The following is a 22,159-nucleotide window of genomic DNA, read 5'->3' as shown; positions in this document are numbered from 1 at the left end:
AAAGCAGAAAGTTAGTAAGCATTTCGTGAAGACCACCAAGAGGAAGACATAGGTTACTCATACCAATATAGTATTCATGGTCATTCATCTCTTCATCATTAATCATTGGTCTGAAGTTAAAGAGAACAATTGGCTGATTAGGGAAGTTATAAGAAAAGTTCTAATTAAAGACGATTTTGACTCAACTGATGAATGTGGGTCCTCAAAAATAAGTGCTGGGGCCCCGCACCGGAAACAACAATCACATATTAAGCACTGGTTGGCCTGCTTCTCTAACTGAAGTAAGAGTAAAAACAATGACATTTATTTAATGTATTGAAATGTCCACGCAGCTCTCCCATCTGCAGAGCCAGAAGTTGCTTGGTTGATAACAACACTAAAGGACTACACCAACAAGGTTCAACAAGGGATACACATGGTTTTACGCACTGCCACTGTAATATCTACCAGGGGATTCACTTTCAAAGACACCAAAAGCTGGACAAATTCAAGACATGACGATAAGACTGGGAATGCAGGGGATGATGAGAACCAGAAACATCACTGAGGGATGCTGTAACTCTGTTTCACACCCAGTGGGTGGTGTATGGTTTACGGATGCGGCAAATAGAGAACGAGTAGAAAAAACATAACATTTAAACTAAGAGACCAAGAAGACTATTTCAATTTCATCTGGAGAGAACTTCTAGGTTGGAATTACTTGAAAAACTGTAGTTTTGGTTTGGCGCTCGCTATGCAAGCCATTAGCCTTCCCTCTCCCTGTCTGTAAGTGAGCGTTTTGTCAGTCTGCATTCAGTTAAGGTTAATTACATTCTTTCGCGTTTAGTTCGGCTATTTTAGAGATTGGACGCTATTTAGTTATTGAAAGATGTATTTATGTGGTTCTTATAGTCTTACTATGAAAAGAACCTTTAGATTTTAAGACGTTCTCAGCACGTTTTTAGATCACTAAAATGAACTTTCCATATTTTCATGACAGAAACTTGAACGCAAATCTACTTCGTTAGTAGAAGTAAACCTTAGAAATGTAACAAGTGTTTGTGGTCATGTTTTCAGGATACATTACGATCTAGCTGTGACAGAAGAGGGGCGCGCACCTCGCTTGGCGGTGACCCTCAAGTCCTGCAAGTGCACGAGGATGACCATCTCAATGCAACAGAACCTGGAAGCATTTGTACATCACGGCCGAGCTCAGCACAAAGATAGCCGGAAATAGTCCACATTCCCAGGACACGGGACCATACGGCCGTAGAGAGAGGGAGAGCAGCGCTACACGGGGAAGGGGGCGCACAAGGCAAGGCGATAATCCAACTCGCAGAATCTGAAAACCGCAGACTGAGATCAGCAGAATGTCTTCATCATGTTCACAATACTGTGAGTACCCGTCCCTTAACGAAACTTAATTCAGTGACAGTGAAACTCCGTACACAAAGCTCATGGAAAGGGGAAGTCTGCTAGAGATAGGCTAAAGTGATGGGTGGGGAAAGCACCCCGCCGCACGTGGTCAGGAGCCTTTGACCTCAATGTATATTTAGACCCCACCGTGACCCGCAGACAGACTACGGTAAATGGTCTCAAGCACAGACTGTTCCAAACACCTCTCAAAGGGGAGCGCTCAACCCATAGTACACGCACTATTAGCACGTGAAATTATGGGATAAGTGCAGTCACTTTGCTGCTGTAACACCCGTTCATTAGGTGCAGGCGGTTCCTACCTGGGAGGGCACCGCTGTCGATGTTTCCCTGTAGACCTGGGCATCCTGCAGAACATGCTACCCGATGATAGCGAGGTCACATTTGATAAATTAACTGCTTTGATCACACGGCTCAAGCGAGTGTGGAGCGCGCTGGGTAAATGTTCCCACTGGAGGGATGTTCTAGGACAATTCTGCGTATGGAGACATTAATATTTGGCTGCGGGAGCTGCCCAATGTCAGGAGGTGGAGTCGGGGCTCGGTGGTGTGCCAGATGACTGGGACGGTGACCACCTCCCAAAAAGTTTCAATCGGAGGAGAGAGCGAAGTAGAATGTAACTTGTTTCTTTCATCCAAGAGCAGACAATGGCCAGGATGGTTGTGCGAACCACACATTCTTACATTTCCCTAGAGATCACATCCAGCTACTCAGGCTGGGGGAACAATCACCATGTGAGTGCTCCAGAGGTGAGAGGCAAACTCCAAAAGAAAAGTATTCTGGGTGAACTCTAGGGCTGCATTTTTTAATTCAGCAAATATAGCATGGTTAGTTTGTGGACTGGATGAGGTTGCATTACTATTTAAGTGACCAAGGTTCAGGGCGTGATTTATGTCCACAACTTCCATGGGACTGATAGGTTTGTTGAAGAATGTGTTTCTTTGTGATGGGATTGAGCACTTTCACAATGAACATGTTACTTACCTTAGATAGTGTCCACCACAAAGAGCATTATCAAACAGCATATTCTCACCATGAGAATTTCCCACCGGCACCAGACTGGGTCCAGAAAACCCAAGCGATCCAGCACACTGGCAGGTGGTCTTGTGCAACTCTATGTCAACTAAATGCTGCTCCAGAAGTGATTACTGGAGCCGAATAGAAACACACAAAAGGTGATGGGAGGCTGAAATAAGTCTAACCACTGGGAATCGCTCGGGCCGCATCCCAATCCATTGTTTTTGCCCACCATGCCACCTCTGTCTGGACCCAGCCATATGCAAATCAGTCAACCCTGCTTCTCACGAGAACAGGGGGTGCAGCAAAAAAAGCATGAGGGTTAGCTCTGCTGGTGGACGCCTGCACCACCAGACTTTCAGATATTGAGTGTTGTGGATGTCCGGGACTGCAGGAGCAGGTCTATGTTGGGAGGCGATCTGCTGGTTGACAGGAGGGGCACAGCAAGATTTAGCCTAAGTGCCCCGCAGAGTGCCAGGAAGGGTTTAATTGAAGGGCAACAGAGGTTCAGTAGGTGCCTGCTAGGCTGCACGATCTCTAACATGCTAGTTTTTACCTCCCTAGTGGTGAGGTAGGGGTCAAGGACCTCAGCAGCCCTCCTTATTACTGCAGCAAATTAAGTGCTCTCATCAGTTGATGGTCCAGGGAAGGAACCAGCCCAGTATCCGGTGATGGGTCCAACCCTCTGGCATCCTATAGCTCTATATACTAGTTATCATCATCATGGAATGAGGTAAATCTTAAGCAAAAAAAAGCTGTAGCAACGTCTCTGTGTGAGTGCGTGGCAGGGGACTTGTGTCTGGGCCAGATGGGTTCAGCAGAGGCAGCAGCACATGAAGATCTTGATATGGCCACAGTAGATGTTGAGACGACGCTGCCTCAGCGTTGGACAGCACAATGAGGTGTGGGTCTTCCTCTAGCAAAGGTGGTGTCTGTGCTGACGATGACACTCTTGGAGCCACCGCAAATTTCAGCGCCGGTCCAGATGCTGGCACAGAACTCTAAACTGGTTCAAGGGCCGAGACTGAGCACCTTCCAGTGGTTACCCAACTGGGAGTCCCTGTGGATCCTTGGGGCCCAAAGGCACGGCAGAGGAAACTGGAAGCATGCCAAAGATATACAACATGGCCTCACGAAGGCCTCGTATCTGCTTCAACTTCGCTGATGGACCGGGGCTTGCCGGGTGCATCAGAAACCCAGATTCAATCAGCTCCTCAGCGGAACAGGAGTGAGACCTGAAGGCACAGTGACACCCTCACACCTTCTCTGGAAATTGTGAGTGACTAGGAAGGAACAAATCCTGCTTGAACATTTTGGGTTTCTTCCCCAACTTACACAAAGACTTGACTGCAGAGAAGATCAGTCTCGTGGCAAGAGTAGGAGTGTGTCCCCACCTTTGACTGCAACCTGGAGTGGGACCTGCACAGAGCCTTCAGGTGCCTCACCACACACAGCTTTTCCCCACGCTCGCAGATAGATTCAGAAGGTGACAAATCCGCAGTAAGAAGTATCCATCAGAATCCTAGCTTTCAACAAGTAATCCTGTAGTTTGATGCACTACTGGGTATCAGCATTTCAGGCAGGCAGACCACTGAAAAGATGAAGATGCTGGCATTTGCATGTAGCATTTTAAGAGTGACTGCAGCTTTTTTGGGACTTCACACGATTCCAGTATGGTGCATGTCCTAAGTAATTTACTCCTTTGAGCCAGCTAGCTCAGGCAAATGATGAGATTTGCATTTACTGTGACACCGGATCCCCTGCCTGGCAGCAGTGAGTCTGTCATCAATAATGGCAAGTTTTCTGTAGCCACACATACCACACTGATGATTGAACACACTGATAAGGAATGCCAGTGCTAAGATTGCCATCTCATGCCACACCATCAGGGCACCTTTTTAAAGCCCTGGGCTAAATAGACGAATGTGTTTTATTTGTATATGTAGCACGTACGACACCTGATGAGGCATTGAAGAAACAGACTTGAAGGTGTAGTCTAGGTTTGCTCACAGTGAGCCAGCTGGATTAGGCTACATGGTAACTTAACAGAAAAGCACAGGCTTGTAAACCAGTTGTACTGGTGTGGATCTAGGCAGCCACCCTGTCCTGAATCAGCAATGAACCTGAATTCCACTAATTGGAAGTGTGTGCTAGGTCCCATGGGAGACAGTGGGTCATTACATACCAGATGACAGAAGTTAATGAAAAATCAGGCTATTTCATTTTACCTAGGAGGAATTAAACACCTTCCATAATATTTTTAAGGGTCAAATCACTAACATGTATCACATGTAAGGTATATGAATGTTCTTTCTATGTTGAATGACTGAACTCCCAGTCATTTGTTTTCTTTCAGGAAAACAGGATCCCACCATCATCAAAGTGGTTGCAAAGGAAGCAAAGCTCTGGCCATGAGCGTGGGCGGGGCTACAAAGTGAAAGGGGCGAGGCTCCATCTGCAGAGCCCACCTAATCTCAAGCCTCCAAATATTTGCAAACATGGAATCCACTTGCAGCTGCTGAGCAAAAGAGCAGCTGTCTTACAGGATTACTATTCTGTACCGAAATTAAAAACAGAATACAAAATTATGTTTACGCCGTAAAACGTCCTCGTGAGGGTGAGTGATAAAGGCAATGTCATCTTTATTTCATGTAGCTGCCCTGCGGCGTCGAAGCGCTCGGCCCTCACTCGAAAAGAAAGCAGAGTTGGCCATTTTGTTCGGAGCAGACAGCTGTGGGTTATTAATGTACTCGCATCATGACACGAAGAGCTGGTGCTAAGGAGGGCCAGGTATTTAGCAGATCTAGACACGAAGGCCTCTGTTTATTCCCAGGATATCAGGAGGCGCGTTGCAGTACTTTGCTTTGCCGTGGGACACTAAGTCAGTCAAAAGCAGACACTTCTGGGCAGCAAACATTCTGAGATCAATCACTAGAGGAAACCAGTGTAGAATTGGGGTTCTACAAAAAGCTTCCTAATAACAATAGTGACAGAAAGGCAACTGCAAAGGCGTTAAACTTCATAGGGACAAAAAAAAGACATCAGCACCAGAGAGGTGTCCTTAAGAGAAGGGAGGATGCAATTCCTGGTCCATCTCGAGCCTACTATGGCTCCAGTACATAGAGAGAGGGACTCAAAAGCCTGATTTCTGCAGGCCAGGCATGCAATCCAGGATCTCAGTACATTAACTGAATGCTGTTAACTATCTGTCCCCGAACCTTCTTTCCGGGAAAAAGAGAAGGCCAACCCCTGCTCCCCCACTCCCTGGTTCTACCCTCAATGGGGCACTTGGCACTCCAAAACTGCTCATCCATTACTGCTGCTCTCCTGCAAAATAACACCTGCACCTAAAGCCCTGGAGCAGATCCTTCGGTTCACTCTGCAGTACACACACATTCATTCCTGGACAAACTTACAAAAGGCAGGAAAACCCCACGCTGTTGCAATGAAGCCAACCAATGGCAAGAATAAATGCGACTAACGAGTGGGCATGAGGAGCTGTAGTAGAGCAAGAGAGTGAATGTTGTGGGTAATAATCATCCCCTTTTGTGTTAAAGTCAAACCTAGATTCAGAGGGCAGACACTCACAGTGCACTCCGGTACAGCAGGCCAACAATGGAGAACTGACGCCCAATGAGCAGTTCAAGTGAAAGGGAAATGAAATTGAAAGAGGCAAAAGGGATTTAGGCAGGGGAAGTACCTCATCACATACGCTCCTTGGCGGTGGCCTCATGCTATATATAGACACAGAATGGGTTGAAAGTGAACACTAGTCTGAAAAAAGAACCTATGATGTTCGTATGACTGTATGCATGAATTATTCCACAAAAAAATACCATGCCACATTACAACTTCTGCTGCTATGGATTTCTTTTATATGAACTGTGTGTCAAAGGAATACACAATTGAAAAGGTAGTCACGATATTCTTAATTTCCTGCTTTAGCTGCAGAAAGCGCTCATGCAGAATACATCTTTTCAATTCCAAGTATGAACGAAAACAAGAGGGCAAGCCTAAATGCTACAAGGATTAAATATCTCTTTGGTCTAAGGGCTGGCCTTTATGCGATGTGACATCGTCTGTGACTGCCTTATACCGTCTCCGGATTTTGGGTCAATATATTACAATGTCAAAAAAAACAAGTCTTAGGAGAGAGTATTGCACGAAGACACTTAACTGGGGCAGAGGTTTCTAAACCCTATACATACATCAATAGCCCTCAAAGCAAAGAAACGAGGACCTGGAACTATCACTCCTGCATCAATAAATGTCCCTCAAGGCCACAAAGCTTGGTAACTCCCTCCTCCGCCACTGTTCGATTCTGGAATACATCGCCAAATGTCTAGGTTTAAAGAGATGAGGCACTGCACCAAATATATATATCTCCAAACATTGCAAGAATCAACCAACATACGTCAATAGTAACAAAACTAATGCAATCAAGTATAGGATGATCATGACATATAATATCTCCAGTGTATCATCCACTGCCATTACATTTCAACACTTAGCCATTTAAAGATAAACAAGGGTCCTTGACCCGCTAAAAGCAATCTCTTACAAAAACCTCTTCGGTCAATGTCCTGCTCGTACACTTCTTCGAACCTAATCTATGTGTCACTCCGAAGATCTAAGTTTTTAACCTCCATTGAAACCAGTCCTATCTAACCCTTCCTTAGACCTCATCTTGATAACACGTTCAATGCATTACCAATAAATTCTTCCTGGGTAGCATTCTCAGGAAGAGCGCTGACATTCAACCTCAAGAAACAAAGCTATGCAACTGTAAATTTGTACACAACTACGAATGGCCTTGGAATCCCCTGGTAATGTTTAGCACCTAATGGCAGCTCAGGGGAGGCATGCCTGTAGAAATAGACGCAGTAATCTCACGCACTATATTTTTCTGATGCGCAGAGTCTGCAGGGATGCTGGGAATGATAAGAAGAGAAGTGATCTAGAATTAGTTGCAGAGAGGCGACCTGACGTAGGCAGATCTTACTATCAGCCGGCAAGCATCATTTCTATTGGTTTATTCTGATATTCGTTTTTATCATACAGGTCATTACAGAGGCCAACTAGGTGACTACCTGCACAGCGCATCCTATGTATCCCCAGTGCGGAGCAGGAAACAAGCATCACACACTGTGTGAGGCCCAGGGGAGACTGAACAAACAGCCAAATTCACAATTTTCATAGCTCATGTTCAGAACTAGATTAAAAAAATGTAAATGTTCAGCAGATAGGGGTGAAGTCATTGCCACTGTATTTATACAGAGCTTACTAACCCGACGAGGGGTTGAAGTGCTTTGGTGGATAGCACGCTCTTGCGAATGACCCAGAGTTAGAGATCATTTCAGTGGTTACTAGCTGTTGTTGGTTCCTGGAGGTCTTGTGCTCTTAGGAAACTGTTCCATACATTAACTCCATTTTCTCCAACGCACATTAAAATAAAAAGGGTTAGGTGGGGCCATAAGCGTGAGCACTTGGACATTGACCGGGGGTGTGGAAGATAGGCTAGCGGAGGTTAGATACTGTGAAACTGCAAGGATGGATCCCAGCCCACTGTGTACTGCCTCTCAGTAGGGCACTGGTATTTATAGTTGATAAAACACTGCAGGAGAACGCAGACGTCTATTGTTATAATTCATAACCCCTCTGTCCTGCTGCCTCATTAACGGGACCATAACATTTCAGAAAGCAGTGGGCTCTGATAAGAACGGTGTCAAACGCCAACTATGATCAGCCCGCTCTTATTGCTTCTATCCTCTTTCTTTAATCAATTGTTGCCTCTATGGATCATTATAACATTTAATAGATCCTTGTATTAAAGCATTTCTGTAATCTGTGGTTCCCTTTCCTCTTATGGAGCTAACTGTCCTTCCCATCGTGGGCAACAGGTTTGATCTCCACGACTGTTGAGTTGCTTTCTTTGAGGTAGAGTGTGATAGAGTCTTGTCTATGCTTCTAGGTTTCAAAGTGAATGCTCATAGCAGGTTGACTCTAACATTTTGTTATAATATTTTCAGCAAGACTTATGGCAAATATGTTTATCCAGTGGGAGTGTTGATGCATTCATATTCTTAGAATGGTGCTGTGGTGGTCCTCTCAGAGGAGTGAGAATTTGTAATGGCTCTAGTCTAGCCTGGTAGATAACATCCAAGTGTTCCCTGGTAATCAAGTTGGGAATAATGATCTCTTCACCATTCGTCTAAATTCAAAATAATTGTCAATGGCTAACATCTTTGCTGGGAGGGAATTCCATAATTGTATGGCTAAATAGTACCATCAGCAGGTTTTTTTCTTTTTACACAGTGCAAGTCTGGAGCATGGGTTTGTTGTCCACACACTTTCTACAGAGAATTACATCAACGAGTATGCCCAACATCTTTTACAAGCGGATGCTTCAGCCGCTAGAGACCATTTGAAACAAAGAAACATCTGATATCACAGTATATTTATTTCGAAAACAGGAGGTGACATCAGGATGCCATCTGTATGTAAACTACATATTATCAATCTCCAATGTGCATGTTATCAGGCACATATAGTCATCCATCTTTTTCAGAACCAGTTTCAATGAAAGGTATTGTAAGGGATCTCAATGAATGGCTAAACGATATTCAGGATTTTTATAAAAGTTCTCTAGTAGCAAGGAAACACACTGCAATCTCTAAAAAGAAGGGTACAGTAATGAAGTTCCCTTGAACATTCAACAGACAAATATTAGGACTTACAATTAGGAAAACCTCTCAGAATGTCTGCAGTGGCTTGCTCTTTACAAAGCTTCAAGCACATGATGAGGAGACGAGATTTTTAATGCTAAATTAGTAACCTTCTCATACGCAGTTCTATTTACTCCTCGTGTACCCTCATTGCATCCCAAAGTCTATCAGGCTAAAAGAGCATCTCAAGTTCAGCGCTAAATAAGTGGAGGATTAATATCTCTGACACCATGGATATAAATTGGTACCTATGCTTCTAACTGTTGACTGAACGCCTATGAACCATAGTAATGTAGTGTGTAAACTGGAACAAGTAGAGACAATAGCAGATGTGATATCTCAAGCAGATTTGTCCATCAGGTGAAATGACACTTATTTCAAAAAGTGGGCGTCAAAGTTCAAGCTACTTACCCAGTTGTCATGCCATGGAAGCTGTTGCGCTCCTCTGACACTGCCTGTTCTAAAGGTGACATCACATGGTAACTTTCCAAGAGAAGACAGTCAGGATCTTCACTCTGGCCTGGAACTGTTCCTAGTGGGAACTCCTCCCACTTCACATCCCCTACGACAGACAATACATACTAGGATTACAACAAATTATTGTAGGAGCATGAAACTAAATATGAATCAGAAAAGGAAAAGTTGCAATAACATTAGGAACAAAGGCCCTCATTATGACAGTTGCGGTAAAAACCATCTACCGCCGCGGCGACGGCCGCCTAAAGACCATCGCCGCGGCTACCAGCCGTCTGCCATATTATGACCACAGCCGGATTTCCGCTGTTTTGTGTGTGGGTGTGTGTATGTTTGTTTGTGCCTGCATGTGTGCGGGTGTGTGTTGCATGTTGAATGTGTGTGCATGTATGGAGGTGTGAGTGTGTGATTGTTGTGCTCTGTGAATGCGTGTCTGCTTGTATGTACGAAAGTGTGTGCGAATGGAAGTATGCATGCGTGCGTGCGTGGATGAATGTGGGATCGCATGTGTGAAGGGTGGCATGAATGTAGGGGGGGTTTGAGAGGAAGGGGCTGGGGGAGAATCTGTGGAGGGGGTTAGGGGTGGGAAAGACCTCTGTCAGTGACAGGGAAGGGATTCCCTTTCACTGATAGGGCCTACCACCATGGTTTTCGTGGTGGTAAGGGAGCCACGAAAACCATGGCGGTAGGCGGGGTCATAATCCCTAAGGTGGTACAGTGACGGGCACCTGGCTGGAGATCAATATCTCCAGCCCTGCGGCTGTTACCACCGTGGCGGTCGGTGTGGTACATTGCGGTTTCATAATATGGTGGAAAGCACAGCCAGCCTGTTGGCAGTACTTTCCACCATATTACCGCCGACAGCCGGGGTCGTAATGAGGGCCTACGTTTTTTTGTGGTTCTTCCAGAAGTTATAGGAGCACCATCCCCACCATTGTCTCCACTGCCAAGAGAGTCAGAATCAAAATGTTAAAATGTCCAGGCCTTGAGCAATGAACCCAACTTCACCAACACAATTTCTGAACTGTTCTGAATACAAAAGAAACTCTAAAGCCTTTTCCCCATCACAGAACAGACAAAAACAACCATCACATTGCTCACAGAATACTCAATATAAGAGATCATTTACAATAAAAAAGATGTCTAACAGTCAGATATTATGTCTATGAGATGCATCTGGCAAACATTCAATACAACATAGGCACACAAAGTCATCAATCATGCCAATACCAAGAACATTCAATAACCTAGGGTAACATCGGATGGCGGTCAGACCCTGTCCATCAGCCAAGGCCACTGAGAAAAAAGTTACTTACCTGTAATTAAATTTGTCAAGCTTTGGTACCTTTCATCGATTCATATGTTTGAAATCATTCCATGTCTCAAAACTGGGAACCCCTGGTTGAGCTTTTATTAGCAATCTCATCAATAAAATGCATGAAATTCCATTAAACAGTAGCAATTTAGTAACCAAATCACCTCATAAAAAAAATCCGAAAGTCCAAACAATGTGGTGACGGCAAATTGAACTCAACTCCCCTCCATCATACTTCAAACTTTGGTGACATAATTGTGAAAGGTTTATACACAAAGTGAACCTCTGCATAGGGAGGAGGGGTGTTAGAAGGAGAATCTATGAAAGTTACCAAGGCTGGAGAACTACACTTGCAGGTAACTTATTTATTCTTGATTGTTCATAGATTCACATGCTTGAATCAGAATGGCAAGCACCTAATGACGTCATGGTTGGGGGAAAAACAGAAAAGGTTAGCCTTTCTAAATAGGTCTGAGCACAACTGTGTGGCCTTCTGCTTGCTGTGTGCTTCTTCTTTCTCCTAACAGTAGTGCCCCATGAAGGATTGCTGGTTCTTTCACATAGCTGCTCTACAGATGTCCAACAGTATTAGCCATGCATACAGAGCTGCCAAAGCATCAGTGCTGCTTGATGGATGAACTGCAATCTTGCTCTACTGGGATGTATTAGTTTTTGCGACAATGGCAGCTGCTTTTAATCTTGTAAATAATTTGTTCTTAAGAGCACAACCTTTGCAAGATATTCTGAAAGAGACAAAGAGATGATCAGTCTACCTAAAAGTCTCTGGTATCTTCATGTAGAGCTTGAAGCACCTGCAAATGTCTAAGATCTTACTGCTGCTGTAGTAGGATCTGAGCACGTTGATGTCAAAGTCTGAGGGTCCCTTAGATTTGAACTCACTAGCTCTTGGGGTACAAGGGAGTGCCTGCAGCACAGCAACAAATATGAATGAGACATTCAAGTTCTGCACCGTGAATACATTTCAAATGGCCTTTCCTCATTTGTAATAAAACTACAATCAATTCCCACCTGGCTGGGGGCAATGGCAGGTGAGCCATGAACAGTCCCTTGAGAGTCTCCGTAATGATTGTGAGAATAGTAATGGTGCCCTTGGTTTCGAATTCAAGAGACTGACGCCATATGAACCATGACAGAGCTTTTTTCAATCACTGGTCAGCTATAAGTAGGAGATCTGGAAGTAGCTGATGTGGCTGAGCAGACACTGAGTGTTGGCCACGAGTAGCACGAAACACAGAGGGCCCGATTACAACCTTGCAGGCATTACAAGTTCCATCATATCCTACGGAACTTGTAAAACGGTGGGCAGGATATCCGTCACAGATCGTAATTAGGCCCAGAATCTTTTCTATTTTGCTTAATATGTTTTTGCCATTGATGATGTCAAGGCCTGCACAATGATCCTGTATTACTCTACTGGGAGAGCCGTGTGTGTGAACCTGAGGTGCTCAAGAGCTAGGAACATCTTGCTGTGGCATATGGATAATACCTTCATTTGAGAGCTGCAAATGAGTGAGACAAGTTTGAATGGAACAACATCTTATTCTTACCTGCATCAACTGTCCACGCTGAACCCTGCAGGGCTGCCCTCTTCTCAGCAATCACTTCAGCTCTATATCTTTGAAGATATTCCTCTGCATTAGACTGATCTTCCATTGTCTCGTCTTGCAGAGTCGCGCTCAGATCAAAGTTTACAGTCTTCGGGCTTGGACCTCTGGCACGGGTATCCTGCCTTGTTTTCCACTGTAAACTCTCGACTGTGTAAATGGGCTGCTCTCTGTACTCGGCCAGTGCCTCGGAGCCGGAGAAGCACTCTCCACTTTGGGCGTAGATAGAACAAAGGTACATAAGCTTCTCTTGCGTATCCCAAGGGAGCTTGGGCTTCATGTCCGTCAGTATCCTAGAAGCAATACATGTTGGAATCAGCATTTACTACTTCATGCATTCTAAACCCACACTCAGGGTACATTTTCTTAAAGAGGTTTCCCACATTACGCAAGTAATTAAGACATGCACAACAATATTAAAAAAAACATGTTCTCAAAACATGGTCTCAAAACAGGAACAGAAAGGTTAAACCTTGTGTAGAGAAGGTCTGTTTTTCCCCACTGCTTGTGGTGCTCTGGTGTCAAGCTGTTGGTTGAGTTTCAGTATCCCAACCCTGGTATGCAAGGATTTTTTTTCCATATGTTTACAGACAGCTTTAGCGGTTTGCTAGACCTTTTGTTGCTAATTCTTTAAAATATAGATACAGTGGGTGTCAGCCCAACCGATGGGAATATTTTGCTCACAATTCATTCCAATTGGCCGTTCCACTTCCTATACAGTGTTTGCATTCCGATGCATGAGAACCATTTCACATCTAAAAAGTGCTCAATCATCACACGCTTTTAGGAGACAAACTGGTTCTACTGTGTATTCTCTGCTGGTGTATTTACTTGGACCTTCAGCAAATTAAAGTAAATGAAAAGAGCAACACAACCCTGGCATCAGTGAAGGTGAAACAATTAGTGTCTCAAGTTGTAGAAGTTTGTCTATGGAGTGATTTCACTGCCACAGGTGAATGGACACAAGCAGGAGTCACATAGTGATCTCACAAGGATAATTCATGAAAGGCATGCCCACAAGACAGGTTAAAATTATTGGAAATGTTGAGGTGCTTCACATGTCCTTGGGGATTGGTGTTTTTCCTCCAAGCAGGCTTTTCATTGGAGGCTAAGCTCTAAGGTGCTCTGCCTATGGAGTGCTTCCATCGTCACAGGTACAGGTCAGGGATGGATGAACCTTCACAGGAGACAGCCACTGACCAGAGTGCACATGTAGTGAATAGTGTCTGATTTGTAAGAGCTCCACTGTGCTCGAGCGTTTATAGTTTTCCCTGTGCATGCTCTGATGATTAGTATTCTCCTCCCACCATGCAGTAACAGGTTTCTTATGCTAAGCATGCACTGATCGTGTCATCTGCTGCTATTCCAGCCTACCCGATTTGCCGGAGTCACATACGCAGAGCATACAGCCATATGTACGAACACATTTTCCCATAGACACAGAATGGGCAAAACTGCTTGCTACATCTGGCCCATAGTCTGCTGTTCAGTAAACTATGCATTGAGCATAGGGTGATGAGCGGTTGCTATCATAGTTGCTTCTGCTGCAAATGTTCTATTTGTACACTTACTTCTGCTGAAACCTAGTGGCTGAAATATGACGTCACAGCATCGAGCATGGAGTGGATAGGGCCTCAAATTGTAAACGTCTGCAATGCTCAGGAGATTAAGGCTTTCTCTGAGCTAATGCTGCTAATTAGTGCTTATCCACTGACCATGTAGTTAGAAGTTTCTTCAACAACACATCCTCTGAACATGTGGTCTTCTGCTATTGTGTTCTGCTCAGTGCTGAATATTTTGAAGAAAGACGAATAATGAAATGCTTCGACTGCATAAGCTAATTTGGTGCATTTTTTATTTATTTAGCCTGGCAGCATAACAGGAAATAGCAACAGAACTATAGTATTAGTGAACTTGAGTCAACGAGAGGCTCAAGTTGTACAAGTCTGCAGTGGAGTACTTTCATCGCCACCGATTCATGGTTGGAGTAAATTACCAAGAGGAGGAGGTACAGACTAATCACAAAATGATGCCTTATCAAAGAACACAGCCATACAACAGAGACCAAATACATGCAAATTCCCAGGGGCTGCTCATGTCCAGTGCACAAGGTATTCCCTGAGCATACACTGGTGCTAAGTTATTCACCCGAGAGCATGTAATAACAAGTTTACAGTAAGCAAGGGTTCTACCATATGATGGGCTCTGCTGTTATTGTGCCGACTCGAGTTGCATATTTTGGACACAGGCTGATGATTAGTGCCTGTATTCTGACATTTGCTATCGAGTGGTTTCTGTTTCACATGTTCTACTGCTGTATTTGCTTTCGTTTTGTTTACACCACGAGTGAGTAAAACTCCAATAAAAACCCAGCATCGGTGAACAAGAAGTGATCAGCAGAGCATGTTGCATGAGTCAGTTTACTGAGTGTTTTTATTGCCAGTGTTTCAGGCCAGGGGTAAATGTCCATGAACAGGAGACAAGCATCTATCGAAAAACATGATGCTCCATGAAACAGATTGAAACTATCTTCCAACTGCCCAAGAGCTGCTCGTCATGCTGAGCTTATAAGGTCCTCCCCTGTATGTGCACGGTTGACTATGGTTTCTCTGCTGAGCCTTCAGGAGGTTCCTCTGGTATGCTTTCCCTGGCACACGTTACATACCCACATCTCAGGATCTGAACACTTCCTCCTTTCGAAGGGATCTTAGAACCTGGCTCTGTGCGCTCCAGCTCTAGCATTCGGATTGTATTGACCTTCTTCGCCTCTGTCCTCCCCTGTTGGTGCTTTGATGTTTTTGGGAGATTATTAGCGCCTTGGTGGTATTGTTTACGCTTTATAAATATGTTTTCACTTCACTTCATGCTTGTGCCAGCTTTAATTCTGGCCTGGACACAGGTGATCGGGTTAAATGTTTTGAGCACAGTTCGATGCTCAGACCTTCTCATCTCAGCATAGGGTAATGAGTTCCTTTCCTCTAAATATGTGGTAATGAGCTATTTCCACTGTTATTTCTCCTAAATTGCCTATTTCCTTGTGCCTTTACCAAGGCAGAGTATGGAGAACTATTGCTAGAAATGTGGTGACAGGGAACATGACGTAATTTAGGTCTCAATTTGGAAAGTCCACATATCGAGTGCTTTTACTGCCACGGAGGTATACCAGGAGAAAACAAGCATATATGGGTGCAGAAACTAACCAGGAAAGGATGCCCCAGAAAACTGACGAAGGAATGGGTGAGTGACAAGCAGCACCAGGAATGGAGAACAGCCTCCGACCACCAACATGACTGTAGCCATCCATGCACTCATCAATAATCTTACCCTCTCACTCATCCCTTAATCTACCCTGCGACTCATTTACGCCTTCACCCACTTGGCAGTCCTCACAGCCACATACATGGAATTGCTTTTCAATGAAGAATCACTTTCACTAAAAGCTTTGCCAATGCTTGTTTTAAATATCAATTATGTCAAATTAGTTACATGAACTAAGCTGGGTTCAGTTTTATTGAATTCGTAGTAAACACCGCATGAGCACGACTAGTCAAAAGGAGTAAGTCAAATGGTGACATCCCACAAAATATATGACCCCCCTATACTGTAGCCTTAAAATGTGCAGTTATCTAACATTTTCCCATTTTTTTCATATGGACCATTAAGATGTCTGTTCCTTTTCTCTAGGAGCACTACAACCATAGGCACCTTACTCCCTACTTCAACCGGCATGCAAGGGCAGACCCTGCAAGAACAGAAGTAAACTGTTTGTCTCTAGTTCTTAAGCAACTATATGTATGAGTTGGTCACTGAGGCAGAGCAGCAGCTTCGCTCAAGGACAGCTGCAGGCCAGGGAGGCCTTGTAGTAACTCCCCACTCAACACCGCTGACATATCCCCCCAATAAGCAGATGCTCAGGGCAGCGGGGAAGTGAGCATACCCAACCCCTGGAGGGACCCAGTATCTGGGAGATGGGGGCTTACCTCAGACAGAGGCGGTAATGATTAGGGGGGATGGGCGCAGCGTTGGGTGGCTGTGGAGGGGCAGACAAGGTGGGTATTGGTGGGTTGGCCCACTGGCATACGGCTGGGCAAGGAAGGTAAGCCAGTGCGTGCCAGTGGTTTGCTGCAGCATGTAACATGCCATCCCGACCAGGCTGCTCAGTGACACAGCCGTGCAAGGCTGGAGTCACATGCCCAACGCGCTCCCCACACCCCCTCAGGGTCCTCTCACATTTCTGCATGATCGAGTATTGCTTCTCACTTTCACGGTAACGATGACATCAGAGACAGTACAGGAGAAAAGATTCATTTGTACAACATAAATGGCAACATAGGCGTTTTCAGACAAAGCGTTTTTTCTAGCGTTTGAGTCAGGGAGGGCATTTCCTTTAGATATCTCTGTGTGAGGATAGTGAGACCTAAAACCACTGCTTTGGCATATGTAGAGCCTTGAGAAGGGTTTTTTTACATACTGGCTGTTTGTACTTCGGGTTCCAGCTGATGTTAAGAACCCCGTTGCACACGTTAAGTCCATGTAAACAGTACAAACGTTTCCTTGGATACGATAAATGCTCGGGTGATAGCAACAAACTCAGTCGCTTGGGCAGGCCTCACATTTGGTAAGCGACAGGTTTCTACAATTTGAAATACAGTACATGTGGCACAACCCGCAATCAGGTCCCCTTCATCATTCTAAGGCAAGATCCATTCAAAAGGACATTAGCTCACAACTTGGAACAGGAACACCAGTCAAAGCAACAAGGGGCTTGGTGACATGCGCAGTGACAAACAGTTGCGCGACTCTCCCTCCTTGCGGGTACGCATCAGCGAAGTGGGGCTCAGAGTGGGCAACCGATAAGAGTGATCTGAAAAGCAGGCAGCAATTAAACCTCGTATTAGGATAAGGTGCTTCAGAGAGGTGCTGGGGTTTTATGTTACGGATGAGGGCGGCGACTGCATGGGGCGCAGCTACAATCAAGGGGGATTCCATAAAATGTTTTCAGAGACTTTAACAAGATGTGCAGTGGCAGCCACAGAGCAGAGACACAGACCCAGTTGTGTGGACTTCCACTAAGGCTGTGGAATTGTAGGTTAAGAGGCTTTTTTGTCTCACACACCCCCACCCCAAATGATCCTGGGTCATCACCCCCACTGTGTTTGTGACAGTGCAATATAAAGGCTTTAGCATAGTGAGTAAGTCCTAATGCAGGTGTGGATGTTAATGGCTACTTGATTTGCTTCCCTAGACCACTGCAAGTGTTCAGGGGTATCTTTTCGGAGTTTTGCAAAGGCTTTGCCATGGTGGCACTGCCATAAACTCTATAGTATATAGTCATACCCAGAAAGGTACATAGCTGGGAAATGGTACTGGGTGGGGACAATGTACAAATGGCTTCAACCCCCTGGGAGAAAACAAATGTGTCCAGATCTTTCTTTAGAGCTTGGGAAAAGAGTGAGAAAGTCTTCGCCACGAACCCTTTACAGTTTGCAGGGAAGCAGGAAAGGGTGGTGGCATGGTTAAAGCCCATAGAGATGCAAGGAATGACCTCATGCTCACTCGCTTTAAGATCTGGGACATTTCTGTACGTGTCGGCCTTGTGCAACAGCAAAACGGCGGTGCCGCAACTGCAAAGAACCCGCTGTTTAATCAAATCCGCCTTCCAAGGACAAACCTCTCCCTCTGCTTCAGGTTTCATCTGGGACTAAGGTATAGTGGGTAGATCTTTCTGTGGGTCAATCTTGATTTTTATTGGTTTCATCGAAGATATAATTTCCACATCAATGACCCTCAGTGGGCAGCACCTGGGAAAGCAAGTTGATTAAATCTGGAGGCATGGTTTCAATCCTCATTACGCGCACAGTGTTCTCACAAAAAAGGTCAAGGACCTCACGTTCTTGTTGTTGGACTGCGTTTACTGACGCTTCATCTGGGGTACAAAACACAGTAAATTTTTGCTTGTACAATATGTTTCGCCCCACCATGCTGGATCGTGAGATTGTGCTAAGTTTAAAGGAATGCTGGCAATTATGGGTCCCAGGGAGAAAGAGACAGGATCACAAATGGGATCGGGGACTGGTTAGTTAGAAATGGCAATAGAGTCAATGGCCAAGCATGAGAGTGGTAATGAGGGAAACTCTGAGGTTTTCAAAGCAGAGTGACTAGTGTCAGCGTCAAGGAGGCAAGTGGTGAGTTTAACATTAATCAGGCAATATACATTAGTGCATTTCTGATCTACAGGGATTAGTGCGCTCATGACACAATCAGAGCCTCTAGCACTATCCTAAAATTCAGGATAAGAATGTGGAGGGACAGGATGGGCGGGTCACAAGCAAAACAAGATCCTCCAGGGGCTTCCACCCATGTCCCTCCTGTTTTCTCACCCTGCTATCCCACTGCTTTGTCCTTCCTTCCCGTAACTCCTTTGCTCCCCCAACTGAGCCTCTCCCACTTCCTCTTCTACTGCATCTTCTGTAGTTTCAACGAGCTGATTCAAAATTCTCTTTCTTGCAAAGACGCACAAGGAATTACAATGGTTACCAACTCTGCTAACTTCTTGGTTTGCCATTCAATACAAATTGTCATCAATTACCTTCTCACATTAGTTAACAATCCCTGCACACAAGTTGCACCTACAGTTTTCTGAACAATCTGTGAGAAGAGCTAGGCCTGAATATCTTTCAATCACACCCATAAGCCTGAAATCTCTGTGTGCTTCGCCCTTATTTGGCTTACAGTTTGAGATTTTAGTCCTATCAGTTATCACCGGGAACTCATCTGTGATTGCATTCAACAATGCATCCTTTGCAGCATTCAATTCCCCAACATTGCCAGGATCAATCCTCGACCATGGCAACTTTTCCACCGGTTGGGTCTCTCATCTCACTCAGCACCACAATTCACACTAACTGATTCACAGCCAACTAACCGGGCATGTATACGTCAAACACATTTTGTAGCTCCTCGTGGAATTGTGTTTGGTTTTCCCTTCTGTTAGGGAACTGAACCTTTATACTCATTAAATCAGGGGGCATCCAGGGAACATGGACCATGAACTGTGGTTCAGTGACCTGGGGAGAAAGGCAAGGAGGTGGCGGAGCATTTGCAGCACAAGCCTTAACTCTGTCTCTAGGTTGACTTATTAGATACTCCAACTTCTGTTTGGTATTTTTCATTCCATGGACTTGGGAATTCATGTTTTCATGCTTTTCATCCTTGTCATGCCATTGCAAAAAAAAAAAAAAAAACTGCTGCCACCTCATGCTATTGATCTAGTTTTGGGGATTATTGTTTCCTTTGATAATTCAGTAACCTTTCTAAATCAAAAGGTACTGTGCTCAGGAAAGGACTTCCTCCCACACTTGTCAGTGAGTTCCACCCACTCCTTTAGATACTTGCGCGTGGCTTTACTGTATTGGTGGCATCTAGTATGGACGGAAGGCCTTTACGATGGTGGCTCGCTAGCCCCCACTACAATAGTCAGTTGTTCATGCACACACGGGTAACGGGGAAAAGGGTCAGCTGGCCTTGTGCCAGCACATCATCCCATGGATGGAGGGTGGAAAGAAATCGGAAACAGGGCACGAGTTACCTTAGTTATTTCTTCAACTGATCTCTTGGCGGGGGAAGGGAATTTATCTTACAATACACTAGCGTAATCCTGTGTAGTTTTCATAATTTCATGTTGTGTTAAATTCCTGAAATTATGCTATGTTGCATTATTATACAGTTTTTGTGAGAAAACGTTGCATGGGAACAACACAAACGAGTGGTACACAACTGGCTGCTGTTTATTGCACTTGTGTTTTTGTGCCATTTCTTTAGTGTGAAAAGCATCCTTGCGTCCAAAATGAAAGAAATGACACATTCTGTGCTAAAATGTAGTGCCAAGTGTGGCTTTAGCATTTAAAGTGATTTTCTCAAAACTTTGCGGAATTGCGCAAATGCAAATTCTGCACACCACTGGTAATATAACCACCACACAAAAAAAACAGAACAAATCTTGCATCAGCCTGAGATAAAAATGATCCATTGTTTTCAGAAGAACTTCAAAGCCGAGGTCCGGTCCATCAGAGAAAGCTTTTATTTAAACTGATGGCCAGATATACTTGAGTTCATAATTACAATTCTAAAACATTTTGGGATCTAATACATAATCTTGATGGAAAGACAAGTTTACACAGAATCAAATCAATACTGGGTAATGCAACGATTACTCATTAGACTGGTTACACTGAGTAGTAGCCAATACCTCCCCACTCTCCTCAACTCTCTTGGAAGAGGTTCTCTCAAGTAACATAATAGGGCAAGTCTGTCAGGGGCACTGATCCATACGGGACCTCTAAAAACATCTTTAAATCAGATCTAACTTTTGGTCGCAACCACTGTTGTTGCTCTTTACTTTGTGTTTGGAATTAAAATTAATTTCATATTCTGTCCCCTTTCCTGCCTCCCTTCATTCTTGTGATCCAACCATTGGTGTGCTGGGTTAGGGAACCGCACGCCGAAAGGAACTAATCTTCACAACTAAAAGACAAACAAATTACAAACGTTTGGTAATGTCTCTGGTGGATACTGTGTCTAACCACAGATTCCTCACATCAGAATATTCCCCACACGCCAGGCTGGATCCGTAGAGTTTTGTAGCAGTGCTCTTGTGAACAGACAGGAGGAGCTGTGTGGCTCTGTACTGACTCCATGTCGCGCAGACCGAAGGAGTGAAGCGATATATAAGGGCTGCCCCTGTGAGCTGATGTCAGTTTCTTCTATCTTCCCTTTGCATGCCCTCAGAAGTGGAGAATTAACCATTGTTGGTAATAGTGTGCTATGTACTAACTTGGGACCACTTTACAAGTCAAAAAGAGACCAGTCCACGGAATTTGGAATTTGGAGGGCAGTGCGGAATCTGTGCTTATATCGAGTATCTTATCAAAGATGTTATCAAAATGTTTGCTTTGGCTGTAATTCTAGTACAACAGCTGCTCTCAAAATCTCCGCTGCAAATAAGATACTTTCTTCAGTTGGTGGTCCATGTGGTGAGCTAAACTTTAAGTCCTAAGTCTCAGGTCAGGAGAGGTATCAATCCCACTGGTGTTCTGTAAATCAAGGCAGAAGGCATCCTCAGTATAATGAGGGGGGAGCAAATCACTCCCTCGCCATAATCATCATCAATATCTCGGGGTGCACATTGCGCTGGCCCAGATCAGTCATAACCAATATTAATGATATTAAAGATCGTAGACCTCTGCCGATATCTGCGACAGTCAGGTTGAATGACAACTGGCGGCACTTTTGTAATTTTGGAGGACAACTTTATTCAAGCTTGTGCCTTTATCTGTTTGCGATTCAACATAGGCAGCAGATCATCTACCAATAGCCATGGCACCAGAGGCGAGATCCAGCGTGGATCTATGGACTGAAGCGAAGTCTGTGGGGCACGAAGGCACGCCAGAGGGAGCCTGAAGCACACACAAAAATTACAGTATGACTTCTATGAAAGCAATGATCTGCTGAGGGGAGGTCACAATGGCTCAGGGAACTCGGGGTGAATCGGGCACAACTGAGGAATTGGTTCCCATGGTCAGTGACCTTGA

At 44.6% G+C, this 22,159-nt stretch overlaps 1 protein-coding gene across 1 annotated transcript in view; it reads right to left on the bottom strand.

The window, feature by feature from the left end:
* The window catches only part of LAS1L (LAS1 like ribosome biogenesis factor), a 329,858-nt gene that overhangs the window by 63,709 nt on the left and 243,990 nt on the right, over positions 1 to 22,159 (bottom strand). Inside the window, exons 11-12 of the mRNA XM_069210455.1 lie at positions 12,513 to 12,862; positions 9,567 to 9,717 (exon numbers count right to left, since the gene is read on the bottom strand). Coding sequence (XP_069066556.1) covers positions 9,567 to 9,717; positions 12,513 to 12,862 — 501 coding nt within the window. The remainder of the gene's footprint in view (positions 1 to 9,566; positions 9,718 to 12,512; positions 12,863 to 22,159) is intronic.

The sequence above is a fragment of the Pleurodeles waltl genome, chromosome 2_1 (genome assembly GCF_031143425.1).
Source record: "Pleurodeles waltl isolate 20211129_DDA chromosome 2_1, aPleWal1.hap1.20221129, whole genome shotgun sequence".
Taxonomy (NCBI): domain Eukaryota; kingdom Metazoa; phylum Chordata; class Amphibia; order Caudata; family Salamandridae; genus Pleurodeles; species Pleurodeles waltl.
This window is presented reverse-complemented; position numbering and strand designations above follow the sequence as displayed.